The sequence below is a fragment of the Mchenga conophoros genome, linkage group LG18 (assembly GCF_057382185.1).
Source record: "Mchenga conophoros isolate Kocher_MC1m ecotype Shallow Benthic linkage group LG18, M_conophoros_male_GT1.1, whole genome shotgun sequence".
Classification (NCBI taxonomy): Eukaryota; Metazoa; Chordata; class Actinopteri; order Cichliformes; family Cichlidae; genus Mchenga; species Mchenga conophoros.
Genome location: NC_140543.1, coordinates 24,929,620 through 24,945,041, shown reverse-complemented (window position 1 = coordinate 24,945,041; position 15,422 = coordinate 24,929,620). Strand labels below are relative to the sequence as shown.

Below are 15,422 nucleotides of genomic sequence, written 5' to 3'. Positions count from 1 at the left end.
CGCCCCCCCCCCCCCCCCCCCCCCCACACACACACACACACATAGTTTTGAGAGAAATCTATAGACCGCGGAGTTTAGATAATAAACACTGGAAATATCGGAAAGTCCAGTTCTTAGCTGAAATAACCGGTTTACATCTTTTGGTGGCTTTTCCTACGCTGAGTCACATATTATTACATAAGTCATCAAAGTAGGTAATGTTGAATTTATGGTTGTTGTTTTTTTTGCTTTCCTAGGGTAATCTTGGCTCTAGGAATCTCCATGACATTCATCAACATCCCAGTGGAGTGGTTTTCTGTTGGCTTCAACTGGACATGGATGCTGCTTTTTGGAGACATCAGGCAGGGCATCTTCTACTCGATGCTGCTCTCCTTCTGGATCATCTTCTGCGGGGAGCACCTCATGGTACTGTACAAAGCTCCATTTACTTTGGTCTTGTGCATGGTTTTTCTGACTCGCTATTGATCTTACTTACAGTTTCTTAATCTCACTTTTATTTAAGTATCCTGAATTATGGTGTTTGAATGAAAGGATGATCGGGCTCGGATAAAAGCAAGGACTGCATGCATGCTCAGGAGAATGCCTCAGCTACTGCACACTGTCTTCTCTTTCTCACTCCAGCCCCCATATTGATATAGGAAAATGCAGAGCACCATGCACTTTCATGTGTAATCACAGAGGACTTGTGCAGATTATTGTTTCTTGATCCTACTCTATGCTTTCTCAGTGTAAAGGTGTATTTATTTTGAAGTACATCTTGCATCTCCATATTCATCACTTGCAAGACTTGACTCTTAATTTATATAATTTCCTTATTTCTCAGTTTAATTAAATAATAATATATTTTTTTGAGTGAGTGTTCATCTTAAAGAAGACCCTTAACAGCTAAACAGAGAACTGTTAACTGAAAGCTAGAGAACAAGCAAATCAGAATCAGAATCAGAAAGGGTTTTATTGCCAAATGTTGAGCAGGTTTACAACATTAGGAAATTGCTGCGGTGCTTCAGTGCAAACATACTGTCATAAAAATATAAAAATAAGAATAAGAATTAAAAGTGCTAAGTGGATAGATATATACATGATATATACATGAGTGCAGGTGGTGATCAGTGCCAAACATGGAATGATGCAGTGAACACAGCGTAGGGTCATGTGTTAGTGGTGGGAACAGTCATACGGTTATTGTTCATGTGTCCGACAGCAGAGGGGAAGAAACTGTTCTTATGGCGAGAGGTTCTGGTGCGAATGGACCGGAGCCTCCTGCCTGAGGGGAGCAGGTCAAACAGACTGTGTCCAGGGTGAGAAGGGTCAGCTGAGATCCGGGCTGCACGCCGCAGTGTCCTGGAGGTGTACAGGTCCTGCAGAGATGGGAGTCTGCAGCCAATCACCTTCTCAGCAGAGCGCACAACACGCTGCAGTCTCTGTTTGTCCCTGATAGTGGCTCCAGCGTACCACACGGTGATGGAGGAGGTGAGGATGGACTCAATGATTGCAGTGTAGAATTGCATCATCGTCCGTGTTGGCAGGTTGAATTTCTTCAGCTGCCTCAGGAAGTACATCCTCTGCTGGGCTTTCTTAATGACGGAAGTGATGGTGGGCTCCCACTTCAGGTCCTGGGTGATGGTGTTACCCAGGAAGTGGAATGAGTCCACAGAGGTGATGGGGGTGTCAGTCAGGATGATGGGGGGGAGTGGGGCTGTGTGCTTCCTGAAGTCCACAATAATCTCCACTGTCTTCTGGGCATTCAGCACCAGGTTGTTGTGGCTGCACCAGGACACCAGACGTTCAACCTCCCTCCTGTAGGCAGACTCATCCCCGTCCGAGATGAGTCCGATAACGGTGGTGTCATCTGCAAACTTGATTAGCTTGACAGACTGGTGGGTGGAGGTGCAGCAGTTGGTGTACAGGGAGAAGAGCAGAGGAGAAAGAACACAGCCCTGAGGGGAGCCGGTGCTGATGGTCCGGGAGTCCGAGACATTCTTTCCCAGCCTCACATGCTGTTTCCTGTCCGTCAGGAAGTCAGTGATCCACCGGCAGATGGGATCAGGCACATTCATCTGGGAAAGCTTGCCTCGGAGATGGTCTGGAAGGATGGTGTTGAAGGCAGAGCTGAAGTCCACAAACAGGATCCTGGCGTAGGTTCCTGGGGAGTCCAGATGCTGCAGGATGAAGTGTAGGGCCATGTTGATGGCGTCATCTACAGACCTGTTGGCTCTGTATGCAAACTGCAGGGGGTCCAGGAGGGGGGCCGTGAGGGTCTTGAGATGGGAGAGAACTAGGCGCTCAAATGACTTCATGACCACAGATGTCAGAGCCACGGGTCTGTAGTCATTTAGTCCAGTGATCCTAGGTTTCTTGGGGACAGGGATTATGGTAGAGGACTTGAAGCAGGCAGGCACATGACATGCCTGCAGTGAGGAGTTGAAAATGCCAGAAAACACTGGGGCCAGCTCGTTTGCACAGTGTCTGAGGGTGGCAGGAGACACACCGTCTGGGCCGGGAGCTTTTCGAGCATTCAGACTCTTAAACTGCTTCCTCACATCTGCTTCATGAATATGAAGAGTTGTGGTGGGAGGAGGTGGTGTGAAATCCTCTTTTGTGTGGGGTGAGGAGGGGGGTGTTGCAGGTGAAGTGATTGAAGGTGGTGATGGCTCTATGGAGGGGGGAGAGGTGGGGGAATTAGTGTCCAAAGTGTCTCTATTGTTGGGGCCGTTGGAGGTGTGAAGGCTGCCTGATGGCTCGTCAAAACGGCAGTAAAAGTCGTTGAGGGTGTTGGCCAAGAGCAAGTCGTCAGTGGAGTGGGGGGTTTTAGGCTTGTAGTTTGTGATATTCCTAAAACCTTTCCACACAGAGGCCGAGTCATTCTCTGAGATCTGCTGCTGCATCTTCTCAGAGTGCTGATGTTTGGCAATGTCCACTTCTTTAGTGAACCTGTACTTGGCCTCTCTGTAGCAGTCCCTGTCTCCGCTTCTGAACGCCTTTCTCTTTTCCAGCCACAGCTTTTTGAGTTTAGGAGTAAACCAGGGTTTGTCATTGTTATAACTCACCCTGGTGCGTGATGGCACAATGCTGTCCTCACAGAAGTGGATATAGGAGGTGACAGTGTCCGTAAACTCGTCCAAGCTGTTAGAAGCAGCCTTCAGTGTGTCCCAGTCTGTAGACTCCAAACACGTGCGAAGCTCCTCCACAGCCTCGTTGCTCCACAGTTTTTTAGTCCTCACGACAGGTTTGGAGAGCTTCAGCCTCTGTCTGTACGCGGGGATTAGGTGGATCATGACGTGGTCAGAAAGTCCGAGTGAAGCGCGGGGCACCGCACGATAGGCCCCGCTGATCGTGCTGTAACAGTGGTCTAATGTCCTCTCCTCTCTGGTCGGGCATTTAATATACTGCTTGTATTTGGGAAGCTCATGGCTCAGATTGGCTTTGTTAAAGTCCCCAAGAGCAATGATGAGAGAGTCCGGGAATGTCCGCTCCATGTGCAGTATCTGCTCCGCGAGTGCGCACTGAGCTGCCTGCGCATCCGCATCTGACAGATGTGAAGAGTTCAATTCAGTGTTTCATTATATGCATATTTGTTTGGGTTTGTTTTCAGTAATGTCAAAAAAACCCACATGGTTCTCATGACTTAAAGCTTTGTTCTTTGAATAAGGACAATAAAACTTGAGTCTTGTCATGGGTTCATGTTAAAAACCTACACGTCACACTATAAAGTTTGGAAAAGTGGTTTTGCCCATTTTATCTTGTTGTCATTTTTGTCCAGGAAACACAGTTCTTTGAAACATTGGTTCTGGGCAGAGAAGAACTGAAGATGTGTGATCTCTGTGTACCAGCCATCAAAATCTTCCCTGAATTTTGCTGTCATCCCACAAAAGAATCGCAGGTCATTTTTATCTGACGTCTGTAATCTGGCCTGGATTGAGGCAGTCACGGAGATGATCAGACATCAGCTTTTTTTTGGTCACCTGAACACAGTGACCATTGTCTTGATGAGCTCCATGTCTGCCTCAGACAGGTTCATCGTCTCTTTGTCCCGCCTCAACTCTCTGGACTGTAGCACAGCAGGCTTTTCTCCTGTTGGCTGGCTGGCTCTGCTCCACTTGTTTTCGTTGGCATGCTAAAGCCTCTGCAGCAATGTCACATCTCTACCTGACACACCTGAGCTTGTACGTGGTGTGGTTCCATGGCCTGCTCTTAAACCTGGTTGCTTGTTCTCAAGGTTTTGCTCTGTACAACCTGTTTATTCTGTTCATTATCTAATTTTGCTTTATGTTAATGTGTAAAAGTTCAAGACAGTTTTGCATGACAGCCGTGATCTGTGCTTGAGCTGATATGATTAACAATGTATGCACAATCACTGTATTTTTCAAATGGGTTTTATCAGATGTTAATAGAAGGGAACATCATATTTTAAAAGTCCCCTGTTGGATCAGAGACTGGTACATTTTACATGTGTGATGCAGATGTTCAGTTGCTCTTGTGAGATCAAAAGCTGACATTTATGGCACTTCATACATTTGAGGCTGTGTTTGTGTAGGGCTCATGTACTTCCCACCTTGTCATACAACAGTATTGTTCCTCCCATTGACAGATGACTTTGGTGAGACTACTAGAGAAGTTTTATCCCAGTACCCGCCCACTTTGCATAAACAAAGTGTGTGTGTGTGTGTGTGTGTGTGTGTGTGTGTGTGTGTGTGTGTGTGTGTGTGTGTATTAATTGCACTGTAACACGTAGAGACGCCAGCAAATCACTATACAATGCTAAAGTGTTTGATCATGTTGTTACAAATTTGAACGACAGATTCAGACTGTGTACATGAAGACTTTTCACACCAGGCATTTTGACTAATCAAAACAGAAAAAGATGGTCAGGTGACTACTAAATAATTGATGACTCTGCTGTCTTAAAAAATTCCATACATTAGACAGGTGTGCTTATTATGTTGCCAAACAACTTCCAAATCCTTGGTGTTGGTCTCTGCAGATATCACAGACTTTATTAATTACACTTGTCCTTTTCGTGCTATTACTCATCCAAGTATCTGCTGCACAAAAGTTTATTAGATCTCTCCCTGTCAACATCTAATAGACACACCTTTTGGCATCATTTATAACCTCTGGTGTGTATTAACTCTGAACTCTTTCAGCTTGGTCAACTTGTGCTGAATATTAAACTTCAGTCCTTTCCCAATGCTTTCTTTCTGGATTCAAGTAGCTTACTACCGTAACTACTTGAAGACATTCACGTCGTCTCCTTAAAGCTCTTCTTGTGGCATGATACAGCAGGATCTCTTCATGTAAAGCAGCATGATGAGCCTTTTGGGTCCTTCTGCAGAGAAGTCTCAATATTATGATGGTGCCTGTTGATATTTTCATCTTCGTCTTAATCCTGGGTACAGTGTCTGGACAGAAGTATTGAGGAACACCTCTTAATCTTTGAATTCAGGTGTTTTCAGCTCAGTTGCCACAGTTGTATAAAATTAAGCACCTAGCCAGTCAGTCTGCCTTTACAAACATTTGTCAAAAATGGGTCATTCTAAAGTGCTCACTGAATTTGGGTGTGGTTATGTAATAGGATGCCAGTGTTGTAGCTCAATCTGTTTTTAATTTTTCCCTCCTTGACATTCAGTGATCAACTGTCAGTGGTATTATTGCACTTTAAGTGTTTAGGAACCATAAAGGTGCTAGAGTGGTTACAGTGTGAGGTTATGGAGTGCTGAGGCACAAGTTGTGTCGCCAAGTCACAAAACTATGCTGGATAACTGCACAGGTCCAAATATCCTCTAGAATTAATCTTTAATCTGAGTAATTTATCACAGTGCTATTTCAGTAGTTACGTCTAAAATTGTTTTACTGTTATGGCATGCATAGGTTCTTTCTCTTCAGCACCCTCTGCTGGTCATAGTGGAAATACTCACCAGCTTTTATTTTGGTGGGGTTTTTCTGTGTTCCTGTGGGTAGAGGAAACAGGAAGCTGGTCGCTTGTTAGCCTGCAGAATATGTTGTTGCTCTTTAAAACGTTTCTGCCTTGGAGAGTTATTGCTTGTGAGTATTAATGTACAACATGTTTACAAGTTTATTTGGTGCATTTCTATTACATAGATTTGTTTAGAAACCAGTTATTTCATGTGCTATGTTTATCTTTGAGGAAGCTAAACTCGCTAAGTTGTATTGTGATCAATACTGAGTCGCTGTTGATTACACATACTATATAACAGTATAGTTCATATCCTAGAAGTGTGTGTAAAGAGGAAAAGACATCTTGTGACATTTACTTTGTGTTTGTTTTTAGTTTTACGGGAAGAAAAGGATGTCAATCATTGAACTACTGACGAAGTAAAAAGCCTTAAACTTACTTCCGCCTCCAATGTTCATTGGAACCGTTAGCTGTCTGTCAAGTTGGGCAAAGGGACGCACAATAAGGACAGAACAGTAAAAAAGCAGCTTCTCAGCAGGCAGAGATAATCAAAGACAGCAACTTCGTCTGCCAGCACGTCTCATCTCTACTACTGCTTACGCTTGCCACACAGCAGCATTGTGGGATGGAGGACACACAAGTCACAAAAGAAATAACGCAGCTGTCGGCTCTAGAGACCAGGTCAGTGGCCTCTATACCATCGAGTGGATCATCAGCCAGTCGAGCCGCTGCTGCAGCTCGTGCTAAACTGGAGGCAGCTCGCGCACGAGCTGATTATGCCAAAATAGAGTCAGAAATGATGATTGAAAAGGCTCGCATAGAAGCCAAATTGAACACTTTACAGTATGAAAAGGAGGTAGCAGCAGCTATGGCTGAAGCCAGCATCCTTGAGGTTGCAGCAGAGGAGTCTGTCAAAACTGAAAGGAAACCAGCCTTTGAAGAGACTGCTGAAAGGACACGGCAGTATGTGGAGCAGCATCTACAGCCAACCGAGAGTGCTAAACCAGAGGAAGAGCATAGAGAGTCAACTGTTCATGAGCTGAAGCCCACGATTCAACCCAGGCAAAGCTTTGGTACTCCATATGTTGAATCTCACTTGTTCAAAATGAGAAACAAAGCCATTCCAACATCAGGGCTATCTCAGGAACCAAAGTCTGGTATTTATCCCCACTCAACACCGCACCCACCAGAGAGCACAAGGGAAAGGTCGCCTGATCGAGTCATACCTCAACTCCTACCAGATGGCGGTGCTCAGGTGGGTGATATAGCAAGGTACTTGGCACGGAGGGATCTTATTAATGCTGGTCTCACAAAGTTTGAAGACTGCCCTGAAAATTACTGGGCGTGGAAATCCTCCTTTCTGAATGCAATCAGTGGACTAAAACTCAGCCCCAGTGAGGAGTTGGACCTCCTTATTAAATGGCTAGGGCACGACTCAGCACGGCATGTGAAAAGAATAAAGACAGTGCATGTCTGTCGTCCTGAAGTTGGACTGGACAAAGCCTGGGAGCGTTTGGAGGAATGTTTTGGCTCTCCAGAGATAATTGAAAAAACACTGTTCGACAGGCTTACAAACTTCCCAAAGGTCAGTAGCAAAGATCCTGTTAAGCTGAGAGAGCTTAGTGACCTGCTGCAAGAGGTTGAGGCAGCAAAATCAGAGGGTTATCTCCCAGGGCTAAGCTATCTTGACACTGCACGTGGTGTCGCTCCAATTGTGGACAAGTTACCACACAATATCCAGGAAAAGTGGCTCTCTCAGGGTTTTAGGTATAAAGTTGACCATAGTGTCATTTTTCCGCCATTTTCCTTTCTCTGTGACTTTGTCTGCAGAGAGGCACAAGCCCGCAATGATCCAGGCTTCAGGCTCTTAGCATCTACAACAGACCACTTTAGATCAGATACTACAGTGAGGAAGACCTATAAGGGTTTGGTCTCTGCTCACAAGACGGAAATATCACAGGGGAAAGCTGGCCAAGACAGCGTGAGAGAGCAAACCTGTGATGTGGAAAGGCAGTGCCCTATTCATAAAAAGCCACATCCCCTCAAGCGCTGCAGAGGGTTTCGCAATAAACCCATTGAGGAGCGTAAGACCTTCCTCAAGGACAATGGTATCTGTTTTAGATGCTGTTCTTCCACTAGTCACATGGCCAAGAACTGTAGCACAACAATCAAGTGTACAGAATGTGAAAGCAGGAATCATATCTCTGCCCTTCATCCAGGACCACCTCCTGCAACTCTCTTTGGTCATGGCGGGGAGGGCACAGAAGAGACAACTCAGCCTGCTATAACATCGACTTGTACTGAAGTATGTGGAGAAGCTCAGAGAGGAAGATCCTGTTCTAAGATCTGCTTGGTAAAGGTTTTCCCAAAAGCGCAGCCAGAGCGAGTGACAAAGGCTTATGTCGTGCTCGATGATCAGAGTAATCGGTCACTTGCCAGGTCAGAGTTTTTTGATGTTTATGGCATAGAGGGGTCAGAGTCTCCATTCACACTTCGTACATGTGCGGGAACAACAGAAATGATGGGTAGAAGAGCTACAGGCTTTGTAGTGGAGTCACTAGACGGAGCCACATCAGTCACGCTGCCGACAATAATTGAATGTAATAACATTCCGAGTAACAGAGCTGAGATACCTACCCCTGAGGTGGCAGCAGAACATGCTCATCTAAGGCCAATAGCCCATCTCATCCCACCACTCGATCACAAAGCTGAGATCCTCCTTTTACTTGGACGTGACCTACTTAGTGTCCACAAAGCGAGGCAGCATAGAAACGGTCCTCACAATGCCCCATATGCACAGAAACTGGACCTGGGATGGGTCATCATTGGTGACGTCTGTTTAGGTGATGCTCATAAGCCTGCAGCTGTGGATGCCTATCACACTAATGTGCTTGAGAACAATCGCCCATCCTATTTCAGACCATGTCCAAATATGGTTCATATCAAAGAGAATTATGGGTCCAAGTCTGAGCGTAAAGCCTTCCCTACCACCGAAACACCTATAGTTAAGGCATGCACTCTTGGAAGCACCATCTTTGATACATCCGAGGACGATAACAAAATCGGCCTTTCTATTGAAGACAAACTGTTCCTAGAGGTCATGAAGAGAGAGATGTTCATAGATGACAGCAACAGCTGGGTGGTGCCACTTCCATTTAAGGGACCTCGCCAGTGGCTGCCCAACAATCGCGACCAGGCCGTCAAACGCTTATCCTCTCTTCAGCGCACCCTTGAAAAAAGGCCTGAAATGAAGAGGCATTTCTTTGCTTTCATGCAGAACATATTTGATCGTGACCATGCTGAACTGGCTCCTCCACTTGAGGTGGACAAGGAGTGCTGGTACTTACCTACGTTTGGGGTGTACCATCCTCAGAAGCCGGATCAGATCAGGGTTGTGTTTGACTCAAGTGCAAAGTGCCATGGCGTCTCTCTCAATGATGTTCTCCTCTCTGGACCTGACCTCAATAATAGCTTATTGGGAGTATTGTTGAGGTTCAGACGTGAAACTGTTGCAGTAACCGCTGACATTGAACAGATGTTTCACAGTTTCATTGTAAGAGAGGACCATCGAAACTATTTGCGCTTCCTCTGGCATGAAGACAACAATCCTGCCAATGACATCTGTGAGTATCAAATGAAGGTTCACGTGTTTGGCAACAGCCCCTCACCATCCGTAGCTATATACGGCCTTCGATGTGCAGCAGCTCATGGTGAAGAGGAATTCGGATCAGATGCACGACGCTTCATTAAGAGGGAGTTCTACGTTGACGATGCGCTTATGTCAAGGCCCACAGCCAGTGAATCTATTGATCTAATGAAGAGAGCACAGGAAATGCTTGCCACATCTAACCTTCGCCTGCATAAAATAGCATCAAACAGCTCTGAGGTTCTTGATGCGTTTTCTCCAGATGACCGTGCAAAGGGGCTTAAAGAGCTAAATCTGGAGACTGATGTGACACCTACACAGCGAAGTCTTGGTCTGATATGGGACCTAAAGAAAGACGCCTTTACCTTTCGAGTAGCAGAGACAGTGAAGCCCTTTACAAAGAGAGGTGTCTTAGCTACAATCAATGGTCTTTTTGATCCCTTAGGATTTGCTTCACCGGTTACAATCCAGGGAAAGATGCTGCTGAGAGAACTTTCAAGTGAGGCCCTAGACTGGGACACTCCACTGCCTAGAGAAAGGGAGGCCGAGTGGGATACATGGAAAGAATCTCTTGTCGATCTCAAGAATGTACATATTCCAAGGACCTACGCTTCTGCTACGATGTCAACAGCAATCAGAAAAGAGTTACACATCTTTTCAGATGCCTCCACTAAAGCCATTGCAGCAGTTGCTTTCCTAAAGACCACTGGCGAAAATCAGAACCATCAGGTGGGCTTCGTTCTAGGGAAAGCAAAATTGGCCCCACAATCTGCTCATACAATTCCAAGACTGGAATTGGGAGCTGCTGTTTTAGCTGCAGAGCTTGCTGAAGTCATCACAAGTGAACTGGACCTAAATCTTGAGGCAGTTGAATTCTACACAGACAGTCGTGTGGTTTTAGGCTATATAAGCAACCAGACGAAGAGGTTCTATGTATATGTTGGCAACAGGGTGCAGCGAATCAGGAGGATTTCAGGACCAAAACAATGGCACTATGTCCCTACGAGCTCTAACCCTGCTGACATAGGCACACGCTCGGTGCCTACCGCCATGCTTGGTGACAGTGCCTGGCTTAAAGGACCTGCCTTCTTGTTACAAGCTAGTGTTACAAGAGAAGCTGAAACCTATGACCTTGTGGACCCCGAGTTGGATGATGAAATACGCAGCTTTGTCACTCACACGAGTAATGATGGGTCTCTGCTTGGATCGCAAAGGTTCAGACGTTTTTCCTCTTTGAAGAAACTCCTCAAGGCCCTTAGTTTGCTCATTCATATTGCAAAGGTCTTCAAGAGCAAAGATGAAGGTCCCTCTTGCAGTTCATGGCATCATTGCAAACAGTCTCGCACAGCAGAGGAACTGACAAAGGCTGAGATTGTCGTCATCAAAAGTGTGCAGAAGGAAATGTTTGAGGAGGAACTTGCCTGTATTGCTAATGGTAAAGACATACCAAAACACAGCTCTTTACAAAAACTCAATCCCTACTGTGATGATGAAGGACTCTTGAGGATAGGTGGAAGGCTCAAACACGCCAACATCGACTACAAGGAGAAACATCCTCTCATTATTCCAGGTGGTAGCCATGTTGCCAAGTTGATAGTAGAACACCATCACCAGCGAGTAATGCATCAGGGACGGGTGTTCACAGAAGGTGCAGTCCGTACTGCTGGATATTGGATTACAGGAGCAAGGAGGCTAATCAAACAGATTATCCACAACTGTATCACCTGCAACAGACTTAGGAAGAAAGCAACTGAGCAAAGAATGGCAGATCTGCCTTCTGATCGTATCAGCACCGAACCTCCTTTCACCTTCGTGGGTTTGGATGTATTTGGCCCTTGGTCTGTGGTCACAAGGCGCACAAGAGGAGGCCAGGCAAATAGCAGAAGGTGGGCTGTTCTTTTTACGTGTCTTAGCACACGTGCTGTGCACATTGAACTGATTGAGTCGATGGACGCATCAAGTTTCATCAATTCCCTGCATCGATTCTTCAGTTTGAGAGGGCAGAGATAACAGCCATCATTAATGCTAGACCTTTGTCTCCTATCACAACAGATCCTGACACACCCTTCCTGTTGACACCTTCCATGCTTCTCACTCAGAAGGTGTGCACTCCTCTTCCCCCTCTGGGAAATTTTATTGAGAAAGATCTCCATCGACAGCAGTGGAGGCAAGTTCAACACCTTGCAAACACATTTTGGACCAGATGGAGACGGGAGTACTTAGGGACACTGCAAAGCCGGAACAAGTGGCAACGTAACCATACAAACCTCAAGGTGGGAGATTTGGTGCTCATCAAAGACGCACAAGCGAGGCGGAATGAATGGCCAATGGGACTTGTCAACCAGATCTTCCCGGATAAGGATGGCAGGGTCAGGAAGATTGAAGTGAGGGTCTCGAGAAATGGAACTATGTCAGAGACCTGTGTCAGAGACAGTGTTATTGATGTCCCCAAAGGACTGAGAAGTATGTGTGTCATGATGGTAAACATTGTATTCAGATATAATCTGTAAAATCTTGCAGTTTATGATGTTTCAGTTGGTTCATAATGGTATTTTACAATACCAGACGGGGAGTGTTATGGCATGCATAGGTTCTTTCTCTTCAGCACCCTCTGCTGGTCATAGTGGAAATACTCACCAGCTTTTATTTTGGTGGGGTTTTTCTGTGTTCCTGTGGGTAGAGGAAACAGGAAGCTGGTCGCTTGTTAGCCTGCAGAATATGTTGTTGCTCTTTAAAACGTTTCTGCCTTGGAGAGTTATTGCTTGTGAGTATTAATGTACAACATGTTTACAAGTTTATTTGGTGCATTTCTATTACATAGATTTGTTTAGAAACCAGTTATTTCATGTGCTATGTTTATCTTTGAGGAAGCTAAACTCGCTAAGTTGTATTGTGATCAATACTGAGTCGCTGTTGATTACACATACTATATAACAGTATAGTTCATATCCTAGAAGTGTGTGTAAAGAGGAAAAGACATCTTGTGACATTTACTTTGTGTTTGTTTTTAGTTTTACGGGAAGAAAAGGATGTCAATCATTGAACTACTGACGAAGTAAAAAGCCTTAAACTTACTTCCGCCTCCAATGTTCATTGGAACCGTTAGCTGTCTGTCAAGTTGGGCAAAGGGACGCACAATAAGGACAGAACATTTACTAACAAATCAAAGAATCTGTATTTCTGTGTGTCCTTCACCTGTCTGTCACAAATCTACCTCACACTCACTGAATGTACTACTAATGTTGTTCGGATGAAATATTTGGTATTTTTCCTATTTCTTGGAAATCAATGGATGGAGCCTGTTTCTCCTGTGAACAGGCATCATCAAATGTGAGATGTCACAGGTCAGAGAATTTTGCAACTACTGAAGCTTGATTTACAGTGGGGCAAAAAAGTATTTAGTCAGCCACCGATTGTGCAATTTCCCCCACCTAAAATGATGACAGAGGTCAGTAATTTGCACCAGAGGTACACTTCAACTGTGAGAGACAGAATGTGGAAAAAAAAATCCATGAATCTACATGGTAGGATTTGTAAAGAATTTATTCGTAAATCAGGGTGGAAAATAAGTATTTGGTCAATAACAAAAATACAACTCATTACTTTGTAACATAACCTTTGTTGGCAATAACAGAGGTCAAACGTTTACTATAGGTCTTTACCAGGTTTGCACACACAGTAGCTGGTATTTTGGCCCATTCCTCCATGCAGATCTTCTCGAGAGCAGTGATGTTTTGGGGCTGTCGCCGAGCAACACGGACTTTCAACTCCCGCCACAGATTTTCTATGGGGTTGAGGTCTGGAGACTGGCTAGGCCACTCCAGGACTTTCAAATGCTTCTTACGGAGCCACTCCTTTGTTGCCCGGGCGGTGTGCTTTGGATCATTGTCATGTTGGAAGACCCAGCCTCATTTCATCTTCAAAGTTCCCACTGATGGAAGGAGGTTTTGGCTCAAAATCTCACGATACATGGCCCCATTCATTCTGTCCTTAACACGGATCAGTCGTCCTGTCCCCTTGGCAGAAAAACAGCCCCATAGCATGATGTTTCCACCCCCATGCTTCACAGTAGGTATGGTGTTCTTGGGATGCAACTCAGTATTCTTCTTCCTCCAAACACGACGAGTTGAGTTTATACCAAAAAGTTCTACTTTGGTTTCATCTGACCACATGACATTCTCCCAATCCTCTGCTGTATCATCCATGTGCTCTCTGGCAAACTTCAGACGGGCCTGGACATGCACTGGCTTCAGCAGCGGAACACGTCTGGCACTGTGGGATTTGATTCCCTGCCGTTGTAGTGTGTTACTGATGGTGACCTTTGTTACTTTGGTCCCAGCTCTCTGCAGGTCATTCACCAGGTCCCCCCGTGTGGTTCTGGGATCTTTGCTCACCGTTCTCATGATCATTTTGACCCCACGGGATGAGATCTTGCGTGGAGCCCCAGATCGAGGGAGATTATCAGTGGTCTTGTATGTCTTCCATTTTCTGATGATTGCTCCCACAGTTGATTTTTTCACACCAAGCTGCTTGCCTATTGTAGATTCACTCTTCCCAGTCTGGTGCAGGTCTACAATACTTTTCCTGGTGTCCTTCGAAAGCTCTTTGGTCTTGGCCATGGCAGAGTTTGGAGTCTGACTGTTTGAGGCTGTGGACAGGTGTCTTTTATACAGATGATGAGTTCAAACAGGTGCCATTCATACAGGTAACGAGTGGGGGACAGAAAAGCTTCTTACAGAAGACGTTACAGGTCTGTGAGAGCCAGAGATTTTCCTTGTTTGAGGTGACCAAATACTTATTTTCCACCCTGATTTACGAATAAATTCTTTACAAATCCTACCATGTGAATTCATGGATTTTTTTTTTTTCACATTCTGTCTCTCACAGTTGAAGTGTACCTCTGGTGCAAATTACTGACCTCTGTCATCATTTTAAGTGGGGGAACTTGCACAATCGGTGGCTGACTAAATACTTTTTTGCCCCACTGTAGGTCTTCGTAGTATCAGAAGTTATCATAGTTTCTAAATTACCCTCCACTGACTGTGAGATCTACATTTGCTGGCTAACATGTCTGTGACAGTGAGCACAGACATTAGTTGATTTTTAAGATCGCAGTCCAGTCAATCAGTCAATCACAAATCAAAAACTCTGATGAAGATGGTGTGTTTATAAAAGGACATCTGTTTCATCTATAGCATGGCCATTCCTCGAGAAGGTAGCATGCAGTAAGTGATGAAATGTGAAAAACATCTGTCTGTTTTGTGCTTCTCTTTCAGGACCAGACAGAGAGGAACCGTTTCTCAATTTACTGGAAGCAGGTCGGACCTGTCGTGTTTGGTTCCTTCTGCCTCTTTATCTTTGACATGTGTGAGAGGTGAGACTAAGTTTTCATTAAACACAGTTTTAAATAACCATATTAAAACGGAGTATGTCCATTGCATTATAGAGGTGCGTTTACAGCAAACCACAGACGGTATAAAAGATGGACGTAGCCACCGTGACCTCACTCATTGGTTGGCAAAGTCTTGTTTATGAACCTTTTGAACTGGGCGTTTTTTGCGGTCTCTGTTTGGAAACCAGACGTACAGGGAATGGATTGATTTGATAACAGCTGAAGACAATGCATGCTCATTGGCTACTGATTTGTTACTCACAAGCTGTTAGCCAATCGATATACCCTAGATCAGCGGTCCCCAACCCCAGTCGTTTGGTACCAGGCTGCGAGAGTTGAGGCCCGGGGGGGAGGGAATTTCTGGAATTTTTATCTTTTTTTTTTTTTTATTGTTTTTATGCTTAACTTGGTTTCCCTGGGTCTTTATCCGTGACACCTTAAAGACCGGTCCGTGAAAATATTGTCAGACA

At 45.1% G+C, this 15,422-nt stretch overlaps 1 protein-coding gene across 1 annotated transcript in view; it reads left to right on the top strand.

Moving 5' to 3' along the window:
- Positions 1-15,422, top strand: part of wls (Wnt ligand secretion mediator) — a 32,331-nt gene that overhangs the window by 13,086 nt on the left and 3,823 nt on the right. Inside the window, exons 6-7 of the mRNA XM_085254593.1 lie at positions 237-405; positions 14,837-14,934. Of these exons, the coding sequence (XP_085110719.1) occupies positions 237-405; positions 14,837-14,934 (267 nt within the window). The remainder of the gene's footprint in view (positions 1-236; positions 406-14,836; positions 14,935-15,422) is intronic.